Here is a 24,003-nt window from a genome sequence, read left to right as displayed (position 1 = left end):
GACACTGAAGCAGGCATTTCTGCAGCTACTTGGTTGCAGGAGAATCAGATGAATATCAATCTTGGCCCTCAATAACTCAACCATGCCTGAAATGAGAAGAGGGGAGGATTGCCTCCCGTACAGTCTTTCTGTCAGGGTGTCAGAGAAAGACAGAAAAGAAGACAAACTGGTTAAGAAGAAACATGGAAAAGACACTGTATGTATGTTGTGTGCATGAAAGGAGACGGGAACAAATCACAAGATAGATTGGTTTTAAAAAAAAATGATGGTGAGTTTTACAATAAGACAAATTCTTTAAAAATATGTGATATCTGCCTCATTGTTAAACTGTATCCCTAGAAAGGGTTTGGATTGGAAAAGTTCTATTACCTCATTATTTTTGCAACAGGTTTACAAATAAACTAAATTTTCAAGAAAAAAAGGACATTGGCAGTCTGAATTCTATTCAAGTATTGATACTCAACCTTTCGTTCTTGGATCTATCCCCAAAGATACCAGCTGCAGTTTTCTCCCATAACTCCTGATTAGTTTTCTATGTGAAGGAAACACTATGCGGTCATTCTACATTGGAAACGTGTTTTGAATAGATACATTTTGTTATCACTTTGACACATGGTTTCATCACTACATGAGAGACTAAGTATGATGAAAAATGAAGGCTTTGTGTTGCTGAAGGCTACACAGAATAACGTCCTTCATATTCAAGGTCCACACCGTCCCACTCTTCTTCTTCCAGGCTGTTTCCGCTGCTTATCCTTTTTATCCGTGCTTCTTGTAATTGCATCATTATATTACACAGCCGACTATTTACTGCCATGCCTACTGTTTATCTTCAGGCAGACTCCATCGGATATCCTTTTTATGTGTAAAGCAGGTCAGTGAATTGTATTTTAACTCCCAAGTTTACACATTCATTCGCTCAGGCTAATTAGCTAAAAAGCTGTATTATTCAAAGAGCACATGCCAACCTGTAATCTGTAGTTTAATATGTAACTTCTTGCAACACAGATGGAAATAGCTGTTTCAATTTTAAAACTTGTGACAACTTGACAACAAGAGTTTTAAAACAATGTTTAATTGTTTTTTTTTTCTCATATTTTTCAGTATGACTTTGATTTGTGTATGAGTTGTTTCAGAAAAATAGACAATGACACAAGTGACAGACGAAACTGAGCAGAGCCAACTGTTGTGACCATTCAATATTAGGCACCCCATCACAAAACTCAGGGACTTATAATGCTAACTTCCTTTAGCCTTTCATTCCATTCAGTTTTGTTCTGCAGCTCTAACAGAGCAGGAGCTGCTGCCATGATAGCTTGGACAGTCAATGTTAAACTGTGTACTCTATAACCTTGCTATGGGGCTTACACCGCAAGCAATATGTTCAAGTGTAAAGATGTAAAATCGCTGTTGAAAGCAGTGCTGTTTTCCACTAATGTGGGTTAACTATCTGGAACATGCTGCAGCCTCATTATCATTCAAGCCACATGCAGGCTCAGACAACTGCCTGCCTCCATAATATGTTCTGCTATTACTGTTAAGCCCGAGAGCAAACTGTTCACTCCTCTAGCTCTGTCTCTGTTTATAAACGCGTGTCAGGCAACTGTCAGCTATGGTCCAGCCATCACCAATGTGGTAATCCCATAAAAGCTGACAATGAGGCAAACCAGCCTTGAAATCTCAGTCACACACACTGGCACACAGTCAGTGCTGGTGTTAGGCTTGATCCGAGACTGTGACATGAGATATGAGAGGAATAGCCCATAAAATCTGTTGTGTTGCAGGTTGGGCGCCTGTAGTTCATACATAGAAGGACAGAGGGAGAGAAAAGGGAGAAGATGCACTTCTACAGGCGTACAGTGGGAGTGAGCAGCTGTGTGTATGCCTGAGTGTGTTATTCAGAGAGCAACATATCCTAGCTGGCATATAGTTTGCTCTGGGGGGTTTTTCCTTGACTCTGTCACATGCTGCACGTGAGTAGAAAGGGTTGGGGGTGGGCATTATGCAAGGCACTCTCTCTCACTCTGTTGAATGCATACACGTCTGAAAAGGTGCTGGTTTTGCTTTACTCAACTGTCCTTTTTCTCCACAGAGATTAATGGGCTGGAGATGGCTATTAGAGGGTCTGGAATGATCAACACTACCTGCTGCGTACTAACCCTTGAGAATTAGTATTTGGATTCACTTGCCACGGTGTCCATCTTAAATAATACGCAGGAAAGAAAGGAGCTCTATTTGGTCTTATGTGAGAAAAACAGCAGATTTACCCTGTGGATTTGAGATGATTTCTCTGCTTTTATATGGAGGCAGAGAAGATTATTGCCCTCAATAGTCTCTGAAATGTTAACTCACATCAGAATATGGCAACCTTTATATTAATGGAAATGTATTTAATTGGACTTTTGGTATTTTATAATTTACAAGTATTTAAAATACTTACATTGGGCATATATGGCATTTGTATGTATGTAATTAGACAGAAAGAACGCCATTTGGAAATACAAATGTTAGTCCTTCTTCTATCCTTTCAGATGAAAAAAAACAGTTTATAACGCTAGACTATAATCTGCCACTTCTGCAATATTTAGCCACTGTTCTGCCTTATATTGATGGGGTATCCCCCATGAACCCACCCACTGGTGACGGCCGGAAGGTGGAGGTAGTGCGTCAGGCCCACTTGGATCTCTTCATTCGTAGCTTCAAGCCCCAATGAACCACATGATTCGTATTCCAGTATATTTGGGGGTTTTTTTTCGTGTAGTTATTTGTTGTTCAATGAAACATTTATGGAATGGAAATTCAAACATTTATTCCGCAATCTGCAACGATTTAAAAACCGGCCGGAGTGATGGAGGAGGGGGCGGGATGGGGGGCGCAGTCATCGTTTAAGAACCCCCTCGTAAAGCGCATGCGCACGGATTTGAAGAGAATACGCCATATTGAATTCCCGTAGGAAACGGCTAGCTTTTCTCCCAGTTAGCGGTGTAAATGGGCCACTTTATCAATGGTCCTAATTCGGTTTAATTTTTAAATACTTCCCCCTTTCGTAACCCCCGGCGGGCGTAGCGACCTCTTAAAGGTCCGGCAGACGGTAGAGATTCACCACGGACTCGACAGTGTTAGTTAGATAGTTGCAGGGGGGCTACCAGAGAAAGAAGTTGAATGGATCCGAGGGTAGCTTGGATTCAGCCCGAACAGAAAGGACCCGCAAACGCCTTATGGATGCACGTCTGGGAGACCTCTCAGGGAGTACGGACGCTCTCCGCTCAGCAGCAGCAGCTCCACAATCAAAACTACAACCAATGTGTGAATTACGCTGCGTTGGATGTTTTAAAAAATGTGGCGACCGTGGTGGCATCGAGCAAGAGTATTTGCAGCAGCAACGGCAACGCTGCTGCTGGTTTAAGCAACGGCAGCAGCCATCACAGCATCATGAACGGTGCTGCTATTAACGGTACTGCAATTTCCTCGCTGGCGCTTTCCAACGGGAACGTACATAAGTCATTCACCACGACTACAACGGAACCAGGTGATGGGAAAAACGTGCCCCAGAAGAAGAAGGGACCTGTCTTCTCTTCGTCATCCTCACCGGAATCCGCAACGGATAGCACCCCTTCCAGCTGCTCACTTGATAGGACTATGGTTGGGAACGTAACGGGCAACATCAATAAAAACATCGGGGGTGCCAATCCGCTTTTCAACGTGAGCGACAGTATAGACAATAATGTCAACCTTTACCATCACCGTCACCTGCAGGAGCACCCGGCTTTCAATTTACAGCAGATCTGTGCAACGCGCCACCAGGTTCAACCTTCTCTACCTGTAAATCACACACACCACCCGGGTCGAAGGAAAAGTGACAACAAAGCGAGCACTTATGGGATGAATTACTTGCTTTCAAACTGCACTAATGGCAATTATGCGGGCACTTTGACGCCTTGGAAGACGAGGAAGTACAATGCCGGAGTCCTCGGGTAAGTGGATATCGTGAGCTGATGACTGCTTTTACATTGTAAAGCTTACTGTAACAGTTTCCTTCTGCTTTTAATTGTTCAAAGCCGCAAAGTCTTAATTTGTTTTCTATGAATGGTTGTGTATGGAAAGTAATGTTGCTTTTCGTCACCCAGCACAGTTATGGTGAAGGTGGTCTTGTAAACTGGTTCTTGCTGGATGGCTAACGTTAGAAAGGCACCGTTAAATAAACGTTAATTTGTGGAAAGCTAACGACAATCGACTAGAAAGAGGCCGGAAGTGGCGTTTTTTTCTCTCGTGAAGTTTGAATTACGCCTTTAAAAATAAACATCCAACAAACTTTTGTAAAGTTAAAAACAAAGTTAATATTTTATCGTTTATTTATAAGCGACTAAACCCTGTGTTTTTATTTATTCAGTAGTCTTTACTCAAGAAAAATGTTTTATTTCGAAGCTTTGGACCGGATATGTTGTTTTCGTCAGTGTAAACGCTAGCATACAAAGTCGCTGTCTTGAGTAACGGTTTTCCCTTAAGCCACAATAGTAAAGTAGGCAACAAGCAATTAAAAACAAAACTCGCCTTGTCTTTGACCGAATTAAATGAGCCCTGATTAAAAGTAAAGTTTAAACTTGCAGTAGAACTTTTAAACGCATTTGGGCAGTTTTTTTTTCTCGTTGTGGCACTATAAGTATTTGCCTACGCGAGACATTAAAAGCAACGAACTTATAAACATCGCAAACGTCTGAAAGTATCACAGTAAATAACAAATATTCCTTTGTAAACATACATTACTGTCTCATTACAATGTATACCATTTAACTGTTAAAGTGGATATTAAGGCCATGCTTTCACACCATTGTGATATATTCAGGTGAAGTTTAAGACTAACCTCAGATGATGCCTCGTAGTAAAAAGAACATATTTTTAGATTCTGACTGGACATTAGGCAAATAAAAGGTGTGTCAAACATACTGAACATCAGATACTGTAGACATATGCTCTTTAAGTTAACATGTTTGCTTTGATATTTTAATCCTTATATCTTTATCACAGTATTGAACAATGTAATTGAGCATCAAATATTGTTCTCATGTCGTGAAGGTCAGAAAGACTTGAAGAGGATTTGTCTTGCTGTGTTGGATAACACTTCACAAGAGATGTCATGCAAACTGTCCATAGTTTAACTGGCAGGTATACCCCAAAAATATAATGCAGCCACTGTTACTAGTGTCTTATCTCCAGTTATTCTCTATGCAGCCCTCGATCAATGATGTTAACATACAGAGACGAGAGTCAATGAACTCATGGCCTTTGAAGAAAAAAACTGTCTAAATAATTACATTTTACACAGTTTGCGTTCAACTTAACTGGTAGGTTTATTTATAGTTTAATGTCACATTTTTGTAATTATTTATAAGAGAATGATCAGTTGGGGATCCTTTAATTGATTTACCCCAACATTGTTGAAGTCGTAAGAGCTATGTAGCTAAAAAGTAATGTTATTTTAAATTATATGAACCCTTGTTAAAATGTACCATAACAGAAGCCTTCATTAAATGTAAATGGCCGAGAAACTTCCAGATGTGTTGCAGGACCTTGTGATATTTGTAATGGCTGGGTGCACCGGTGTGGGAATATTTTGGGGGAAAAATGGTGTATGTCATGAAAGAGCTATTCTTTATGCAAATTTCTCTAACACCCCCCCCCCCCCCCCCCCCCCCCCCCCCCCTGTTTGTGGCTGTGCACTTCTTCTAATGCAAGTTTTGGCTTGTGCACTGACTTATCTCGCAGTATTTTGTCTTCAGGGGTCCCTTTTGAAGTCCCACTGAGATTTTCTGGCCAAACGAAAGAAATGCACACATTGTATGTGTACACTTATGCAGATTTATGTGCATTGGTGCTGGGATGAGCATAGATTAAGTCTTGGTTTGTAGTGAACATTTGTGTGTTTGTGTTAGGATACCCAAGTTTTAAAGTGATGTTTGAGTCTAAACTATTTTGTCAGTAAAGGCTGTAGTAGCATTTCTTATTTGGACTGGGGGGGGCGCTAACAATAACCATGCCCTCTTGTCAGCAGTGGAAAATTGGCATAGATTTGCCCTGGCTTGTTGGCAAAGTGTATTCACCAAACAGTGGGCACATGGGCTGACTGCATTTCCTCCAAGGCTCTGTTAATTGATTGTGACAGTCTCCCTGTTCTGTGTTTCACACTGACATCATGCATTCCTTTAAAAATGAACAGCCACAGGCTTGAACAGAGTTGCACTGTTCACAGGATTTTGACGTGTGAGAAGTCTTTACATCACATGTTGTCAAACAAAACCATATCAACTCGGCCATCAGAGTTTGACCAAACCCTCTTACAACATTCCTCTTAAACCTCAGAGCTGCGTCGTTCTATCTTTGTCTAGATCAGAACAAAATGTCCTGGGAGATGAGAAGAGTTCTGCAAAGCCTGTCACTCCAGTCCCCTCCTCACTACCATAATGGGGTCTTTAGGGGGGGATATGAGGGGGGATACAGTTGTTGTCATTGACGGGATCAACCCTCAATCTAGTGTTAAAGGGGCTATATGTAACTTTAAAAATACTGCGTTTGTGGCGACACCACATGGCCATTGAGATAACTACCTAAGTGTGTGTGTGTGTAATTTAGCTTTTCACATGTATAAATTGTGTTTTGTCGTCCACTGATAAGCGAACATTAACTGATGTAAAAGAGTAGATGTTCACGGTCTCTGCGTTGCCGTTCTACAGTTTTTTCCCCGGGTCTGATTTTTCCATTAAAGCTCCAGGAAGAATCATTTTATTTGCCTTCTCTACGTCCTCCTCACTCAGCTCACAGAAATCAACGGGACAAATTACAAACTCATCACACACTCCCGGTCTGACCTGCACAGCTCGAGGCCATCATCCACACTCTTCTATCCGTCCTCTCACATGTGTATGACCGCTCACCTCCTCTGTCAACATTATGCTAGTAAATATCCAGTGTTTCATGTTGAGCGAGTATGACAGAGCACACGAGGGAGAGCGAGCGACAGCTTACAGGTGCAGTTCACCTGGCGGCCATGCGGTACCACTACAAACGCAGTATTGGAACTGTAGAATATTATCAGTATGAAACACTGAGCTGTTTCTTCGATGCCTGACTCAGGCTTGATGGGGGTTGAGCAGAACAGTGTTATGTAGGAAGCATATCTTGGGCCATCTGGAGACAGTGCTTTTTTTTTTTTTTTCTGTTCCCAAAATGTAAGCCTGGTCATATTGCATATTTCCTTTTCATAATCTGCCTCATGCTGGACTGTGTGTGTGTGTGTGTGTGTGTGTGTGTATAACCCGTTTCTGTCTGCCTCTTTCCGTCCAGACTCCATGAGGAGGTGATGGACTTCTACAACTTCATGTCCCCTCGGCCAGAAGAAGCAGCTATGAGGAAGGAGGTGGTGAACAGGATAGAGATGATCATCAAGGAGCTTTGGCCCACTGCAGATGTAAGATACACACACATACAGGAAACTGTCTGAAATGAATAGAGTTATTATTATTAGTTATTGAAGATTCTTTACATGTTCTACTATCATACAGGCCAGTCTTTTTCCCTGTCCCAAGTCTTTTTTTCTCAAAGTGATCTCGCCTTTTGTCTATCCAGCATCTTACAAAACAATGTTCATATGAATGTGAGGCAGTGGTCGTACAAGAGCACAACCACTGGTATAACTTTCAGGAGCTTTTCTCCACATGGATCTCAACAGCTCGACATGAGTTACGGCAGAACGGTCAAAACTGCCACTTACAATTGGGTTTCTCAGAAGTGAGAAGCTTTACTGTGCTGTAGCTGCTTGGAATTCTGCACAAACACACAAAAAAGTGATGTTCAATGTATGCAAATAGTGATATTTACATACATTCCCTTGCTCAGCTGTACAACTCTCCTGAGTGAGAATTTGTGTTTTATGTATGGAGGGAGACAGAAGTGTCTGGCTGGTTGTAAAATCGGCACATTCTTTTTAACATTACTTATTCACTTCTGTTTCACTACTAGAGAGCCAGACACCTTATGTTAACAAAAACATGTTCAAACACAGACTTATGAGAATCTCTTTGTCATGGCAGTGACATGAGTGCATAATCTCAAGGCTAACGCCATCTTATAAAGAGTGGCAGGTCTAAGACTTGATGCAACATCAACTTATTTACAAGTGATGTGTTCATTTGAAATGTGAAGCTCAGTACATGGAGGCATAGAGGTGAAAGTTGTTCAGTGCAGAGTGCGCACGGTTATCAATGCTTCTCTCATTACTCAATCATGTAAACCATGGGCTTTGCTGATTGGTTGGCCGCCAGTTTCTCTCTCTCTCTCTCTCTCTCTCTCTCTCTCTCTCTCTCTCTCTCTCTCTCTCTCTCTCTCTCCCCCCCCCCCCCCCTCCCCTCCCTCCAGTCTTCTGTCAGGTAAATGGATCAAGCCCTTGATTTGTAGCAGCCTCCCTTTTGATTTCATCCTATTAATCCTGGCCTGTCTTTGTGCTGTTGTTTTGATCAGGCAGAAAGGAAAAGAGCTCCACTCTGCTTCCTTTTGGAGAGCTTTCCACTTGCAGCCCCCTACACACGGCATTTCCCCCCCTCCAAACTATTTGTCAGCTTAGTTAGCTTGACAGGGTTTACTGCCTCAGAACTGGAATGCGGAAATACCTAGTTTCCTGTCATTTGAAGTGTAAATAAACTTTACATCATCACAATGAAAGGAATGGATTTACTGTGAAAAGCCTGTAGCCAATCCCATTCAGTTAGAACACTATTGATTTCTGGACTGTCCTTCAAAGATTTTTGCTCATTGTCTTCATATTTGCTCAACATTTTTCATCTAGGTCCAAATATTTGGCAGCTTCAGCACAGGGCTGTACCTCCCAACAAGGTAAAGACTCTAGTGTTGTGATAAAAAGAGAACTTAACCGGTTAAAGAAATCTTCCTGCTGCGTTTTCCTCGCTAGCATTCTCACATTCTGACTTGTTCTTTTGCTTTCAGTGACATCGACCTGGTGGTGTTTGGAAAGTGGGAGCGCCCCCCGCTGCAAGAGCTGGAACAAGCTCTCCGAAAGCATAACGTGGCGGAACCCTTCTCTATTAAAGTGCTGGACAAAGCTACAGTGAGTGGTAGCAACCAGGGCATGTTCCACATAATTTCAATAAAATGATAAATCTGACGCAGTTATTAACAACGTGGCACAAGACAATTGTGTGGCTGTTAATGTAAGTTGTCCAAAATGTTTTATATTTAGCAAGAAGGGATGAATATTACCCCCTCGGTAAAGGGGAAAGCAGTTGGAATGTACCCAGCCAAACCTAAATTTGGCAGCTCTTTTTAACGTCCCTGAAAAATATTCTCTGGACTTTGAATTGTCAAGAGTATAAAGCTTTGGCTCGTGCACTCTTTCATCTCCATAGATATGTGAAGAGAAAGAGAAATGCTCAATTAGCATCTTCCATCTGTTTGCGTGTGTTGCGTTTGGTCCTTTTCTGTTAAACTAAACACAGTGTTAAAAAAATGTTTTTTCTCTCTTCCACGATTATTTTTACAGCTACAATTGTAGGCCCTGAGCACTTGGACCTAATCTAACGAAAGTGTTTCCCACAGTGGTTTGGTAGCACAGTAGCATACAGTGTCATCGTAAAGTGTGAGAGTGTGTAAAAGACTAGGCAAACCACTGCAAGCTACAATACTGTCTTGACTGACAAGTTAATAAGTAGATAATTGCTGTGTTTGCCTCTATAAATCACTCATAAAGGCTGTCAGTTTGAGAAGATGTTGTTTTTTTTTCCTCTGCTTTGTCGGTGACATTTTTCATTACTGGGGATGACTCCGCTGTACATTTCGTTAATACATGTGTAACACTTTTTTCTCCGTCAAGGTGCCAATCATCAAACTGACAGACCAGGAGACGGAGGTGAAGGTGGACATCAGTTTTAATGTGGAGACTGGAGTGAAGGCAGCAAGCTTCATCAAAGATTATGTAAAGGTGAGGTAGAACTATTATTCACATGTCAGACTCGGAGAAGAAGAGGTGTTAAACCCAGACAGGGTTTATGGATTGTAGTTTTTGGATTAAATTAAACTCCATCCAGAGCATATTATACAAACATAGATGTGAAGAAGAGTGCTGAGAAGTTTAAATTTAAATTAAAAAAATAAAACAAAACATCAGAGGAGTCAGAAAATTAACATTTTACATTGGAGGTTTGGAAATTCCCTTTGAGAAATAGTAGAGCCAGCAAGTTTAAGACACCACATATGACCTCACTCCAAACTTGTATTGGCTGGTCTCATTTCCAAAGTGAGGCTGGACCTGACCCAAGCGTAACCTTGCTCACTTAAATCTTGAGTCTATGTGTTGCTGAAGAGGTTGTTTCCAACTCTACTCAGTGGAGTTGCAATCCGCCCCGTGGCTCTTGACAGAATTCCTGCTGTAGGTGGATCTCTGCCTGCTTTACTCACAGCTGGAGGGGGCTAATGCAGGAGAGGAATTCCAGGTGCTGATGTTCCGGCACGCCGCCAGGTTTTGGCTTTTGTCCTTTGTTGTTGTTGCTAAAAAAATTTGTACTACGTTTCTCCAGGGATACATGTTACAACCTGAAAGTTGAACTCTGCATCAAGTCAGTGAGAGTGGATGTTGTTCATGCACGGGTGTGCTCCAGTGCATCAAAAGGTCGTTCCATAGTTAATCCTCAAATCCCAGACAGATGGAGCAGCGTGCCTCGCAGTGTCGTTCACAATTCAAAGAAGCGCTGCTCCTTTTCTGGCAAAGACGTGCACACACACACACACACACACACACACACACACACACACTGCACAGAAGCTTAAACCTCTATTCAAAAGTAATATTTGCAATTCCTATTCCAAGGAGCCTCTAGTCTTTCAACAGATCATCAAGTGACAGTCTCAAGGACACTTAATTGGACACCTTCTTTTCAAAGCTGTTTACAGTTATACAATACTGTACAAAGCCTGAAAGGAAAACAGATATTCTGATAACATATTACATCTGTTCCCTTCATGAATATGACTGAGAGAAGTCCAAAACGTCCAATGTCCCATAGTGCCATCCTGCAGCTTCGGTAACAGGAAATGGCCATATTGTCACAGGGTTGTGATTTTAAATAACATCAAATGAAATCGGACTCCACTCCATTAACCACCTCCTGTGTCCGTCCATTCTGCTCTGTTGCTCTCTGTTCCTTTTGTGATACCTGCGAGGAAGAATCCAAGCTCTAAAGTCACCACCTTGAACAGGCCGTGTCTTCAACAACGGCAGCAACAAAAAGTTCAAACCAGCCTTGACTAAATCAACCATGCTGCTGTCTCTCTTTCAGAAGTACCCAGTGCTGCCTTACCTGATCTTTGTGCTGAAGCAGTTTCTGCTACAAAGGGATCTGAATGAAGTCTTCACAGGGGGAATCAGCTCATACAGCCTCATCCTTATGGTCATCAGCTTCCTGCAGGTAAACTCATCAAAGTGGAAGTGCTTGTTATGGCGGTAGCACAGACGGTATGAAACATGGACGTAGTTCATTGGCATCAATGTACTTCAAAAGTGCACAGAAACCAGTCGCCATATTGGAAATCATTGGAGTCCAACATTTCATTAAGGCTTCATAAGTCTACTGTGGGTTTGAATGGTTATACAGTTTCTTAAGGCCTTGCGTAACATGGAGTAAATACAGTAACACTCTAAATAGCTGCCAGATGTATTAAGTGTTATAATTTTGCCACTACTTTAAATACATAGTGCTGACATTAGAGTATTTTATAGCTAACCCTTTTTTTTTTTTTTAATTCCGTGCTAACGTGACTTCATATTCTCTTTCTTTGCCTTTGTTAAAGTTAAAGGCCTTAAATCAAATCAAATGAAAAGCGGTCTGATAAAATCTTAAATTTAACAAACAGAATCTTGGGACTGGGAATCACTGGGAAGGCTCTGTCAACCAAATTTTTGGTCGCCCAGTAACAGGCAGTCTTCACACAGCACCATAAATATACAAAACTCTTTTCCTTCATGTAACCAAAACAGATATGACCTGAAAGGATAAAGACACGAGGTATTCAGACCAAAACGTGTACATTTCTGCTGTCAAAGTTGACATTTTAATACGGGCTGTGTATTGGACTTCAGGGTCTTTTGGAGCCAACCTCAAGTGGACACTCATGGATCTGCAGTTTTTTACATCTCGGGACATCTGGTTGATGTCGTCTTAATCTCAAACACAAAATGTATCCATACAACTGATGTAAAGACGCAAGTGTGTTTTCATGATCCGCTGTGTCATCGTGTTTTATTGCTCTTCTTCTTCTCGTCTGTTGTTGTTGCATCTGCTTCTTCTTCTGCGTTTGTTGTTTAATAGCGATTGGCAAACCTTTCATGGTCGTTTGTGGCTGCCTTTTTTTCGCCACTCAGACCTATTGGTATGAGTGCATGCACTGAACCGTGATCTCTCGGACAAATCGAGACATGTCGAATGTTGTACATGACAATCATAGCCAAAGTTGTTTTGACTTGAGTAAACACTTATCCAGTCATCTCGTGCTTTCCTTTCAGCTCCATCCTCGCATCGACGCCAGAAACCCCAATGAGAATTTGGGCGTGTTGCTGATTGAGTTCTTTGAGTTGTACGGCCGCCATTTCAACTACTTGAAAACAGGGATCAGAATCAAAAATGGAGGCGCATATGTAGCCAAAGAGGAGATCATGAAGGCCATGACAAATGGATACAGGCCATCCATGCTGTGCATAGAGGACCCACTTCTTCCAGGTGTGTTTTTCTCATTAACATTAACAGGGGAAAATAAATGTTACCCGCACAGATATCTATGCACATATGTATCTGTTTACACTTGTTAAATGCATTAAGTGTGAATGTGCAGAAACGACATGTAATCTGGTGAGAAACACTTAAGCTATAATAAACAACAATTTATACAGTAGATGTAAATTAACAGAAAAGTAAAAAAACACATTATAATTCCTTTTTTTTTTTTGCTAAGTAAGTAACTGAACGGGAACGTTTAGTAACCCTTTTTAAAGGATAATAAAACAGTTGTAGTGCCATCTAGTGGAAGTTTCATAGGTGACACTTCAGAAAAGGTTCTTTTGATGTAAATGACAGATTTACTACAAGCTTTCCCTTTATTTTGTTTCTAAAGACAATGCATATGACATGACAACAAATCTTTCATGGGGTCCTTTTTTTTTTTTTTTTTTTTTTTTTAAGCGATGCATTGATCCTCATACTGTATGTAACAATACTGTTCCTGTATTTTTATGTTAAATAATCATGGGATTGTTGTCGCCGGTATTATGTGTAAGGCTACACAATGCTGTAAACCTGGTGTTGCATTGCATCGTTCCAGCCTCAAATACAAACAGGAAGCAGCAACAGCTGTAAGGTTTTTTTCAAATTAAATCTTTCAAACTGGAGTGTAAGAGTTGTACTTTCGATCCTATAGAAGGAGCTGTTCCGTCCCGTCTGTGTGGGCACGTCTTACAGTTCACTTTAAACGTCTTCAAACGCACTGTGTGCGCTGAGAATGTTTTAAAGTGCCCAACTTTCATGATCAGTGATGTGGATCGACGCGTTTAACCGAATAATCAGTTAGTCAGAGAAACTCTATTCACTCATATGGTGCAGTGTGTCGTACAGACTTTCATATGGTTTTCTTTTCACGCTCCACTGGCAGGGCACAGCTTGTCTAGAAAAATCAAAAAGGTAGAATATCCCGGAACTTACTGATATTCTTTTATACTTCTAATACTAATTCACTTCTGTGTTTTTATTTCTTCATTGCAGGTAATGATGTAGGGCGGGGTTCCTATGGTGCTATGCATGTCAAGCAGGTGCTGGATTATGCCTACACTGTCCTGAGTCACGCCGTATCCCCCCTCGCACAGTCATATCCCAACAAAGACTCCGAAAGGTTCGTCTTCAAATCTCCTCCACGCTTCTAAAGATGCCTTCCATAAAGTGGGGCTTTTTTTTTAAAAACCTTTCTCTCCCCTACCTGCAGCACCCTGGGAAGGATAATCCGGTTGACACAGGAAGTCATTGACTACAGGGAATGGATTATCAAGAAGTGGGGAGGCAGGGATCTGACTCGAAATGACAACAGAGGTATGATACTTCGCACTTTCTCCAGTACTGAAGAACAACAGCTTGTTTTTCGGCCAGGTGTCTTGAGACCTAGATGTAATAAACGATGAATATGAATTCTCATCTACTTGAGTAAATAGAATTACACCTGATTGATCCTCCACAGGAAGCGTTAGAGCTACAGAGTTGGCGTCCACGTTAACTTTGGGCGTTGTTTTTTTCCAACAGTTTCCCCTCCCAAGGAGCCGGCGTCGGAGCATGATCCCTGCGTACTCGGAGGTGGTGTCGGGTCCGACGAGCAGCAGAGGGACTCCGTGTCCCCCCACAGTGCAGACTCCCCAATGTCCATCTCCAGTCCTCAGCAGCACTCTTCAGCCTCTTCGGTCTCCTCACTGTCTGGATCAGACAATGTAAGAATTAGAAACATATCCCAATGTTAGCACCACTACAGTTACCTTAGATGAAATATTTGACATTTAGCACAGAGGAGTAAATGGACACTCGCCTGATTTTATGCTTCTATACAACGACTGTATATCTTACTGAACTGCTTTCCCCTATAGAAACCTATTGTAGTTACAAGTGGCACTCTAACTTTGCTCATTGTGGGTTTTTTTCCAGGACTCGGATTCAGCTCTGCCGTGTCCTGTCCCTCCACCAGCTCTGCCACCGTACCCATCTTTCCCACCTCTGGGCCTTGCTTTACCACCAGGCCTTAACATGGGAAAGCCAGGCATGGCAGGACACCATCTCCTCATGCCTCCAGGCTCACAGGTCGGCAACTTTATGAATGGAAATAACAAAGTAGAACAGTGAGCTTCTAGCTACTTTATTAAATAAAGATGTTGCGTAACCAGATCAGAGATTCACAACAAATTAATAACCAGAGGAATTTTCGGGTTTAATTAAAATCCACTTTCTGTCCTCCAGGCTCGAGTATCACTGCCCGGTGGTCTAACAATGCACTCCATACCTGGCAGACAGGTGTGTATAGACACCGGGCTCCCCCCCTTCTTCCACATGCCCCCCCTAGCCCATGCTCACCCCTCTGCCCCATCCAGCCCCCAGCCTCCGCTCAGCCCCCACTCCAGCCACACACACAAGGTAGGCGCCGGCTGCCTGCAACCTATTGTCAAGGCATACCTGTCTCACACACGCACACACACACACACACACTCACACTTAAAAACAATCTCTCACACATACACACAAAACAAATACCTGTACACTGAAAACACTCATCCATGTCATTTTGATGTTTCGAAGATGTTTTTTCAAAATTGTTACTCTCTCTCTCTCTCTCGCTCTCTCTCTCTCTCTCTCTCTCGCTCTCTCTCTCTGATCTCTCCTCTTCTCCTCAGAATGGAGCGAATAAGTTTAATGTGAAGGGCTTCCACAACCCGCCATTTGTCAGCAACCCCGTGCTGGTTAACCGTGGACACACACACACACACACGCACACACAGTATCACCGCAACACTTGGCGTCGCAGAAAGAGGGACAGCCTTCCGGTGAGCCTCAGCAGATAGAAACCACTCCTCTTATCCTCCCTCTCTTCTCTGGCTGCCAGACTGTGGCTCATCGTCGGCCTCAAAGGAAGATGACCAGCAGACAGAGGACCAGCAGAGACCAGCAGTTTTCACTCTGGAGCTGTCGCCCACACGGATCAGCAGCCCCCCTCAGCTCTGCTTCTTTCTTCTTCTATCTCTCCTTTTCCATTTCTGCATGACTTTTGTTCACGGTTTTGTAGTTTCATTATTATGCTAATTTCAGTATTTTATTGATCTCAACTTTATTTCAGGTCAATCCCTGTTTGATTTTTGTCTTGTTTATGGGACTTGGAGAAGATGCCTTTGACAAGTTCACTTGACCTCGTCACAGCCCTTGCAGCCAAGCTGCCTGTGGTTCAGTGTTACTTTTTTTTTTTTTTTTTTTTTTACAGTTTATACACTTAAGAACAAAAGGTTTTTCATTTTGTGCAATAATGTCGTTTTGCTTATTTAATTTGTTGTGTGTAAATGTAAAGGCATTTTTATACTGTTTTATTTTTGTAGAATTTTAAAATTTTTGTTTACAAAAAGGTTCCCCAGGCAGCATCGCTGGAGTATGTGTGTATGTGGGTTGTATCTGTGTGTTGAGGGAGTGAATATGCCTGTTCGTCATCCGGTTTAGACGGACCTCACTTCGAGCTCCCCCCTTTCTCTCTTTGTCTTATTCCACTCTCACTTTTGTTCTGTTTGACAGAGAGGAGCTGCATCAAAAGGGATTCACAGCTCGTAGCTTGACGTTTCCCCCTTACATTTCTCATCGCCTGTCTTGTGACAACGGGCGAAGCGAACGCGAAATCTCTCACGGAGGATTTGTTTCTCAGTCCGGTTGGTCAAACGTAGGGTGGGAAATGTTCCCAGAGAAATCCTGACGAATAAGGGGATGGGTGAACTTCTATTTCGGCCTAAAAAAGAAGTAATTCCTGGGCAGATGGAGGTTAAGCAGTGATTTGTGTGTGTTAAATTCCCTCTGTGTGTTTGTGTGCGTGTGTGTGTATATTAGTGTCCCTTTGAGGGACTGTGCTGTTATTTTGTCAGTCAGGGGAAGGCTGGCATTGGCCTGCTAGTTTTTTTTTTGTTTGTTTTTTCTTGGCCACCTTTCTCTACACTGGAGGCAATTTTAAAAGAAACCGCCTCCAGACTATGCAGAATTTTGGTCTAAAAGAGCCTATTCTGTTCAACACATTGTGGTTTTGTGCGTGTATATGTTTTTATAACATTGTAGAAAGGTTCGGAGCACGAAGGCAAACACTTATCTGACATGAATCTGAAGGTCAGGGTTAAGGTGTGGTGTGCAAAACGCCGCTGATTTCATGTCAGAGAAGTCCTCTTCCTCTCTCGGTCAAGTGGAGGGATGGGGTTGTGGAAATCGGATCCTAGGGCTGATGTTGACTTTGCTGACAGATGTAAAAAAAAATCTGTTCAGGCTAACACTACGATGCTTAGCGAAAAGGTTTTCTACTTTGTTGTCCTGAACGAAATAGAAGGAAGGAGCGGAGGGGGGGAAGTCTTCCTGAACTAAGGACCCTAAAGGAAGGGAATTATATTTTGATTCCATTCAGGAATCTTGTGTATATTTGATTGCCAGGTACTTCCGCTAATCGTTTGCAATGCCTTTCTTTGTGTTTACTTGGAGTGTGCGTACGTCGTTTTCAGCGAGCCGATCGTGTCACACAAATACACACACTAACAGACAGCACTGTTGTGGGCTGTGACTCGCCCAGAACACTGCACTCGCCAATGTTATTACTATGCAAGTGGATATCTGAAATTATTCTCAACTCCTTTTTGCCCTTCAGAATTTTTTTAATTTTAATTTTTTCCTTCCAAACGACATCCATCGCTCGTCGGGCAGTAACGTCAGTCGCTGTCGGGCTCGCAAGCCAACTCATGTGAACCTCAACCCCATCCTCTGACGCCCCTGTATTTGTATGAAGGTCCTGACATGTTTCAAAATCTAGTTTTCTACATGTTTTTTGTCAGATGTAAAGACTGGGGGGGATGTTAATGTCATCGGTTGGGTTTAGATCTGTGTAGTGTGTGACAATAGTGAAACGTGCGTGAGAAAGTATCGAGACTTGTGGCACCACAGGTTTTTAATCAGACGCCCAACGGTTTGTGAGCCAGTGCACCCAGAGAGCGACTTGCACTCTGTCAGGTGCGCTTCAGATGAGGCCAAAATGTCCACCCACAATTCTTTTGCTTTTTTTACTGAGACTTTCCAGAACTACCACACTATCTTACGTTTACTTTTTCTTGAAACCATGGCAACTCTGACCTGTCAGTCAAACTACATCGGGTATCAGTTCAATCTCAGATGACAGGTTCCGGTCCTGACTGGTAGTTGAAATTATGAGCTCATCCTCACCTCCATCAGAGAAATCCTTTTTAGGTAATGGTTTGACTAAATTGACACAATGAATGCAGCAGAAGGCAGTTTTTAGCGATCAAGCCCAACAATACCATCTTACTCGTTTACCTTTTTAGAGACAATCATTTCCCAAACAGTTATTTCAAACCAACTGAACTGATGGCATTGGGGCATGAAATAAGTCACATGCAGTCCTAGCCTAGTATAATTTTAAAACAGAAAAAAAAAAAAGTGGATGTCGAAAAGAAGCAGCATTCCTGACAGCCAATTCTCTGATTAGAACCAGTAAAAAACAAAAAAAGGAACTTGGTCATGGAAGGTTGTTGACTGGGTTAGAGTTGCCTGCATCTTAACTAAGACTTGACATGCAGTATCCTAGGAAGTCTGTATGGATTAATCATCTCTGTGCATCTCTTTGGTCCTACACAGATTACTCTTTGTGTTCACTTTTCCCTCACCGCTCGACTACAATTGAATTTTAAACAACAGTCTGTTGTTGCGTGCTGATAAATTGCCTTCACTGCTCTCAATGAGGTGTCAGTGACAGGAAAGGGAAGCAACAGAGAGTGTCTGGGACCGCTGACATTTTGGCGTACACATGTACTTGTAGATGCAATGTAATATTACCCCCCATTGAGATACAATGAGGGATTTTAAACTGGCGGCTGGTGTTTAAAGAAAGGAGGCAGCCCATCTATGTCCTGGCTGATTCATGAGAGCAGTGGTGCTCAAATGGGCACCTACCTCAAGGTGGCCGGAGGGAACCACAGCCCAGCAGTTTTTTTTTATGTTGTGGTTTATTTCTTTCTTCTTTTTTTTTTTCTGACATTTTTTATGTAAATATATTTTTTTCTATTTTATTTTTTAATAAACATTTTAAAACTGCCATTCAGCCTGTCTTTTTTTTGTTTTAAGGTTGCTTTCAAAAAAAGATGTATAGATATGGTGCTTTTCTGGAGTTCAGTGATTGTCATGTAGATTACAGTGGGTTTATTAGTGCCTGACTTCATACTACTGTCCCACAAACAGATAAGATAATGGCAATGTAAAAACTAAAAGAATAAAGGTGCAGGACTTTAACTTAATGCAATGTGTGAAAGATGCCAAAATGCTATTTGAGAGGAGAGTGACTCCTCTCACATCACCAATTCAAACCCCTAAATATCTCTGTGCAGCTTTGACTTCCCTTTCATTATGGTTATTTTAGAGACACAAGGCGTAACTGTGTTTGTGATTGTGTTTTCAACAGTCAACATGTGATACTTATCAACACTGGGTGGCGCTGTGTACTGCTTTCAGTGTAAAAGAATTTCTCATGCATAGTGCTCTATGTTGCTGAGCTCCCTCTCTCTTGGTATGCTTTAACCCTCAAACCAAATACAGAGGTGTTATCTCCACGTTGCCAGACTTTGTCCCCAAGCTGTGTACATCAAGTCCCACCTGGCCGTCGGTGGATGTCTGGTGTTTGTATGTATGTCAATTTGTCCAGGATTAGGTGTTCTGTCTGAAGTGATGGTGTGGCCTCTTCACTGCGTGCCCAGCGGGTATCTCTTTAATGTCCTGATCCACATGTCTTAACCCCGCTGATATTGCCTCTGATTAGTGAAAAAGCTGAAGTGCAGAGGCAGCTTGAAAAGCACAGAAGCTAAAGTTGAACAAGGTAAGTAGGAGCTTCCTGTTGGTAAGATGAGTTATATCAGGAATCAAAGGGTTCACAAACTACAGGTTGTTAAGGTAAAAAATCACAAAACTCAAATATATCATGCTAACTGAAATGGATGGGACTCTGTCTAATAAACATAACTGGTGTCTGAGTAGGGCCGACCAAAAAACACTAAAAGCTAATTCTTTCCCCAGAGAAAGCTGAAATTAACAACTCAGAGGAAATATTAGAGGCCAGACTGAATGAACAATTCCCTCACAGGCCATTGATTTGTTGCATCCACACTTTGATTTATGATGTGAAGCGGCGAAGAGAGAGTAAGGGCAGACAAGGCTTCTTCCCAACTGACCGTGACGCACCATGGTGCTTCAAATGAAATTACCTACTGTAGTTGAAAAAATGATCTTAATAATTATTCAAACCTGTCGTTCTCAATGTTTTTCTTCAGACTTCAAAAGGAGAATTACATTTGCCAGTTGTTGTTTGCAATGGTGCTTTCTTTGTTCTCAAAGTTCACCCTATCCAATCGCATACAATCCACAGGTGCCACAGGTGTCAAACTCCAGTCCTGGAGGGCCGGCTTCCTCAGACTGTTAGACGTCTCCCTGCTTGGACGCAGCTGGATCCAATGAGTGACTCGTTATCAGGCTTCTGCAGAGCTTAATGACAACACATTGTTTTAAAGCAGGTGTGTTAGAGCAGGGAGACATCTAAAAGTCTGAGGAAGCCGGCCCTCCAGGACTGGAGTTTGACACCTGTGGCATACGTCAACATGTTTCATTGAATGTTGCCTTTGCTTCATCCAAGTGGAAGTGGCCCAAACATCTGTTACTGCGAAGTCAATTAGAGAACTGTTTTCTTTTCCAGATTGTTTTATTTGAATCAGCTAATAAGATTTATCAAGAAAAGATCAATTTAAAAAAAAAAGTTGTCATGTATTCATCATGTTCACTCCTCTTGTCTAGGAATCTTTTATACCCCTAGAATTATACCAAGGGGACCCGATGAGCTGGTTAAATATGAGCCTTACAAAACTTAACATAACGGACAGGTCAAGTAAGTTTATAATGAAGTTGCAGACAAAGCTCAAAGTCTCTTGTATTTAATGATGTTGTGAAGTATCAGTATTTATCCAGGGAGTCTTCTCATATTATAATCACCGCTTCTCAAGTGTTTATGTGGAGCCAACACAGCCAAACAGCATTTTAACAAGCCTTGTTAGAACCCCCAGAACAATAGCAATCATGGGCAATTAAAAGCCTGATTATTTTAGCTTTTTTTTTTTTTTCAAATACCAGATTCTTTATGTCACTTAATTACAGCATTTTTATCAAAGGCTTAAATGCAAAACGGGCTGAGTGTATGTGTGGTTTAAAAGCACTTGAATTGACTGAGTAAAACATAGCATCCCATATGTGATGAATCCCTATGTTTGTCTTAATGAGGAATCAGGAGTTCTCTGTGTGGGCTGTAGTCTCTATCTCTCTCCTTTTCCATCAAGCTCTCTCTCTTTCTTACTCTCTCTCTCTCTCTCTCTATTTCCCACCTTCCCACCTTGATTGCTACTTATCTAGGTCATCCAAGTGTGTTTTAATCACCGCTAGGTTGAGAGAGACCCAGTTAGATGATGAAGCCCACTTTTTTCTCATCGAGGTGGGAAATCTGTTTAATTTCTAGCACATCGGCAGTCCTGCTGTAATTATCGTTGTTCGTGTTCTGCAGCACCTGGGATTGCAGCCAATTCAATATTCACAAGACATTTTTAACCTAGAGCATTTTTAGTCTTCAAAAACCTTTTTTTTTATATGATAGCGTTGCTTGACCTTTTTGTTTGCCCTTCAGTGAGTACATAAGACAGGATTGATTTCCATTCCGTTGATATCCCATATGGAATAGTTGGATGTTTGACTCCAAGCTGTAATATTGTCTATACCCTGATATCTTTGCAAACCTGGTGGGTGTATGACTTTGCTGTTAACACTGAAAACAGCAACATATTGAGTATAACATTCTAGTATACATGTGTCCCTCATTTTAAACTGAACTAATGCTGCTTTTAAAAGGTGGTAAACTTCAGATTTCGCTCAGCAGACTGGCAGCATCACACATCCAAATTATTCATTTGATATCAAAAGACAGCATTCTACAGCACAGATAAAGATGTCTTAGAGCCACATGTTGAAACACAATACCAGACACACAGGCAAGAACACATACATCCTTTTTTATCTCTAACTAAAGATCTTGTTATTCTTATTCCTATTATTACTAGATGTTAAGACCAGTTATCCATGCTTTGCTCAATTGTTTTGGTTCCACTCAGCTCCCACTACCTGGTAAACAAAATGAAGGATTTAGCAGCGACAGAGCAAGATATAATAAACCTGTGCAGATGGGGGAGAGCAACGAAAGATCTTAAAGGGTGAGACGTTGGTGGATACATTTGTCTTAGTTATTCAGAACATTTTTTTTTTTGGAAGCAACACAAATTGTCTGCTCAATGTGTAAAGAGGGAACTGCTAACCTGAAAGCTATGTTGATAAGCTGATGCAATATATATGGGACCTACATCAACAGATTTAAGTATACAGTAACTCTATCTGCATTTTTATTATAAAACACTGTTTTGGTATTAAACAGCTTGTATGTCTGTGTAATTAGATGTTTTGGAAACTCTGGAAACATTGCGATCTGACTGAAGGAGTAGAAAGTCAAAATGAAATATCTAAATATGAACGTAAAATAAATTCTACATTGTTAAATGTACTAACAACAGCCTTACCCTTAACATTAGCATTTATCTTTTTTACGATTAATCACAAACATGAACCGTTTTTTTTCCCACAGCCCCTGAAGGCATCGTCCTCATCTGCTTCTGTTTCCTCATCTTGCATCCTGACACTGAGCTTACCGTATGTGGGAGGGTGTTGATGCAGAAATAGCGAAGGACCACTTTTCCTCAATGTACTCTCATTCTGGGGTGTGTGTAAATGTGTGTGTGTGTGTGTGTGTGTGTGTGTGTGTGTGTGTGTGTGTGTGTGTGTGTGTGTGTGTGTGTGTGTGTGTGTGTGTGTGTGTGTGTGTGTGTGTGTGTGTCCTCTTTGAGTGGGTAGCAGGTGGTTAACAAAATCATACCTGTTGTTATTAAAATGGAAAATATACAGTATATCCTATTTATAGTAAATGAATGCACAAATATGTGATGAATGGGATGTGGTCTGACAACATGATGAAAACAGTTGTTTATGTCTCGCACAAAGATGTTTGTTGGTCTTGCTTCAAGACAGAAATGACCGTGTGCCAGTATTTAGTCTATATAACACTTCATGGAATAATTCTGCAACTTTGGTAAGTTGTGTGTGTGTGTGTGTGTGTGTGTGTGTGTTGTAGTGCTTAATATTGGGTTTCCCCTTACTTAAGTAACTTTGCTCAAGGGCACATAATAATAACATTTATCACACTGAGAAAAGGACAAGTTAACACACATCCGCACACATGAACGTAGGCAGCACATGAAGAAATGTTAATCCTTTCCTGAGGGTGTGTGTGCGCGCACAAGGAACTCAGCTCAGTTCATTAGTCTTGTCTTTGTTGTATCAAGGCGAACCTAATTAGATTACATTACATACGCTTATTCAAGGCAGCCAAACAGTAGGGTTATAATTTGTTGCAATGTGGTCTGGCACACACACCCACGCACACACACGCACACACACACGCACGCACCCACGCACACCCACGCACCCCCCACACACACACACACACACACACACACACGCCTGTTAAATCAGACGCCCATACATTGATTGAACTTATCACACATTTGTCAAATGCCTGGTCAACCACCAGAGGGGACATTTGAAGTAACAATGATACACAGATTCACACTCATTTGAATGAGGTCAAAAATGTGAAATGTCGGAAAAGACCTGTTGTAACAAGAGACAGAATGAGCATCAGGGAGAGGTGGTCAATACAACAGACTATATGTCAAACAAAATAACAATCTGTCAGGGGTATCTGGTTTATTATCACCATGGGTAACTCTGAATGTCACTCATCTTTCCTATCTTAAAGCTGTCTTTCCTGTTTCTATAACAAATATTTGGGCTTCAGGCGCTTCTGGTTTTTTTTCTCACAGCAGTGCCCTGCTCTTCAATCAGGAGGTTATTGACCCTGTAAACATTATCCTCTGCTGACCAATCATTGGTGCAGTTAGCCTTAAGATTTTCACACTGAAGTGGCTCATTATGTGCTTACATTGCTCATGTCACATAATCATAACTCCAGCCAGGGCCCTTTGATTAATTT

General features: G+C 41.6%; 1 protein-coding gene and 1 long non-coding RNA gene across 2 annotated transcripts; one reads left to right on the top strand and one right to left on the bottom strand.

Moving 5' to 3' along the window:
* Nucleotides 1-14: 14 nt before the first annotated feature.
* LOC306839490 lies at nt 15-5,662 on the bottom strand. Its single transcript, XR_013781203.1, has 3 exons — nt 4,862-5,662; nt 465-561; nt 15-128 (listed from the first exon to the last, which is right to left on the bottom strand). It is a non-coding gene; the product is annotated as an uncharacterized lncRNA (long non-coding RNA).
* On the top strand, nt 2,897-18,917 carry tent4a (terminal nucleotidyltransferase 4A). Its single transcript, XM_079368209.1, has 13 exons — nt 2,897-3,974; nt 7,339-7,462; nt 8,837-8,883; nt 8,995-9,115; nt 9,878-9,985; nt 11,340-11,468; nt 12,563-12,776; nt 13,812-13,938; nt 14,029-14,132; nt 14,340-14,521; nt 14,733-14,885; nt 15,042-15,215; nt 15,473-18,917. The coding sequence occupies exons 1-13, from the start codon at nt 3,163-3,165 to the stop codon at nt 15,638-15,640; spliced, it is 2,463 nt and encodes an 820-aa protein (XP_079224335.1). The 5' UTR covers nt 2,897-3,162; the 3' UTR covers nt 15,641-18,917.
* Nucleotides 18,918-24,003: the final 5,086 nt, after the last annotated feature.

The sequence above is a fragment of the Symphodus melops genome, assembly GCF_947650265.1.
Source record: "Symphodus melops genome assembly, chromosome: 18".
NCBI lineage: Eukaryota > Metazoa > Chordata > Actinopteri > Labriformes > Labridae > Symphodus > Symphodus melops.
Note: the sequence above shows the minus strand (reverse complement) of the source record. Positions and strands in the feature narration are given on the sequence as shown.

Excerpts from the sequence above, each read along its gene's own strand:
- tent4a (XM_079368209.1), top strand. The coding sequence starts at position 3,163 with ATGGATCCGAGGGTAGCTTGGATTCAGCCCGAACAGAAAGGACCCGCA. Across the intron at positions 3,975-7,338 it reads TACAATGCCGGAGTCCTCGG|ACTCCATGAGGAGGTGATGG; the intron begins GTAAGTGGATAT and ends CTTTCCGTCCAG. Across the intron at positions 7,463-8,836 it reads AGCTTTGGCCCACTGCAGAT|GTCCAAATATTTGGCAGCTT; the intron begins GTAAGATACACA and ends TTTTTCATCTAG.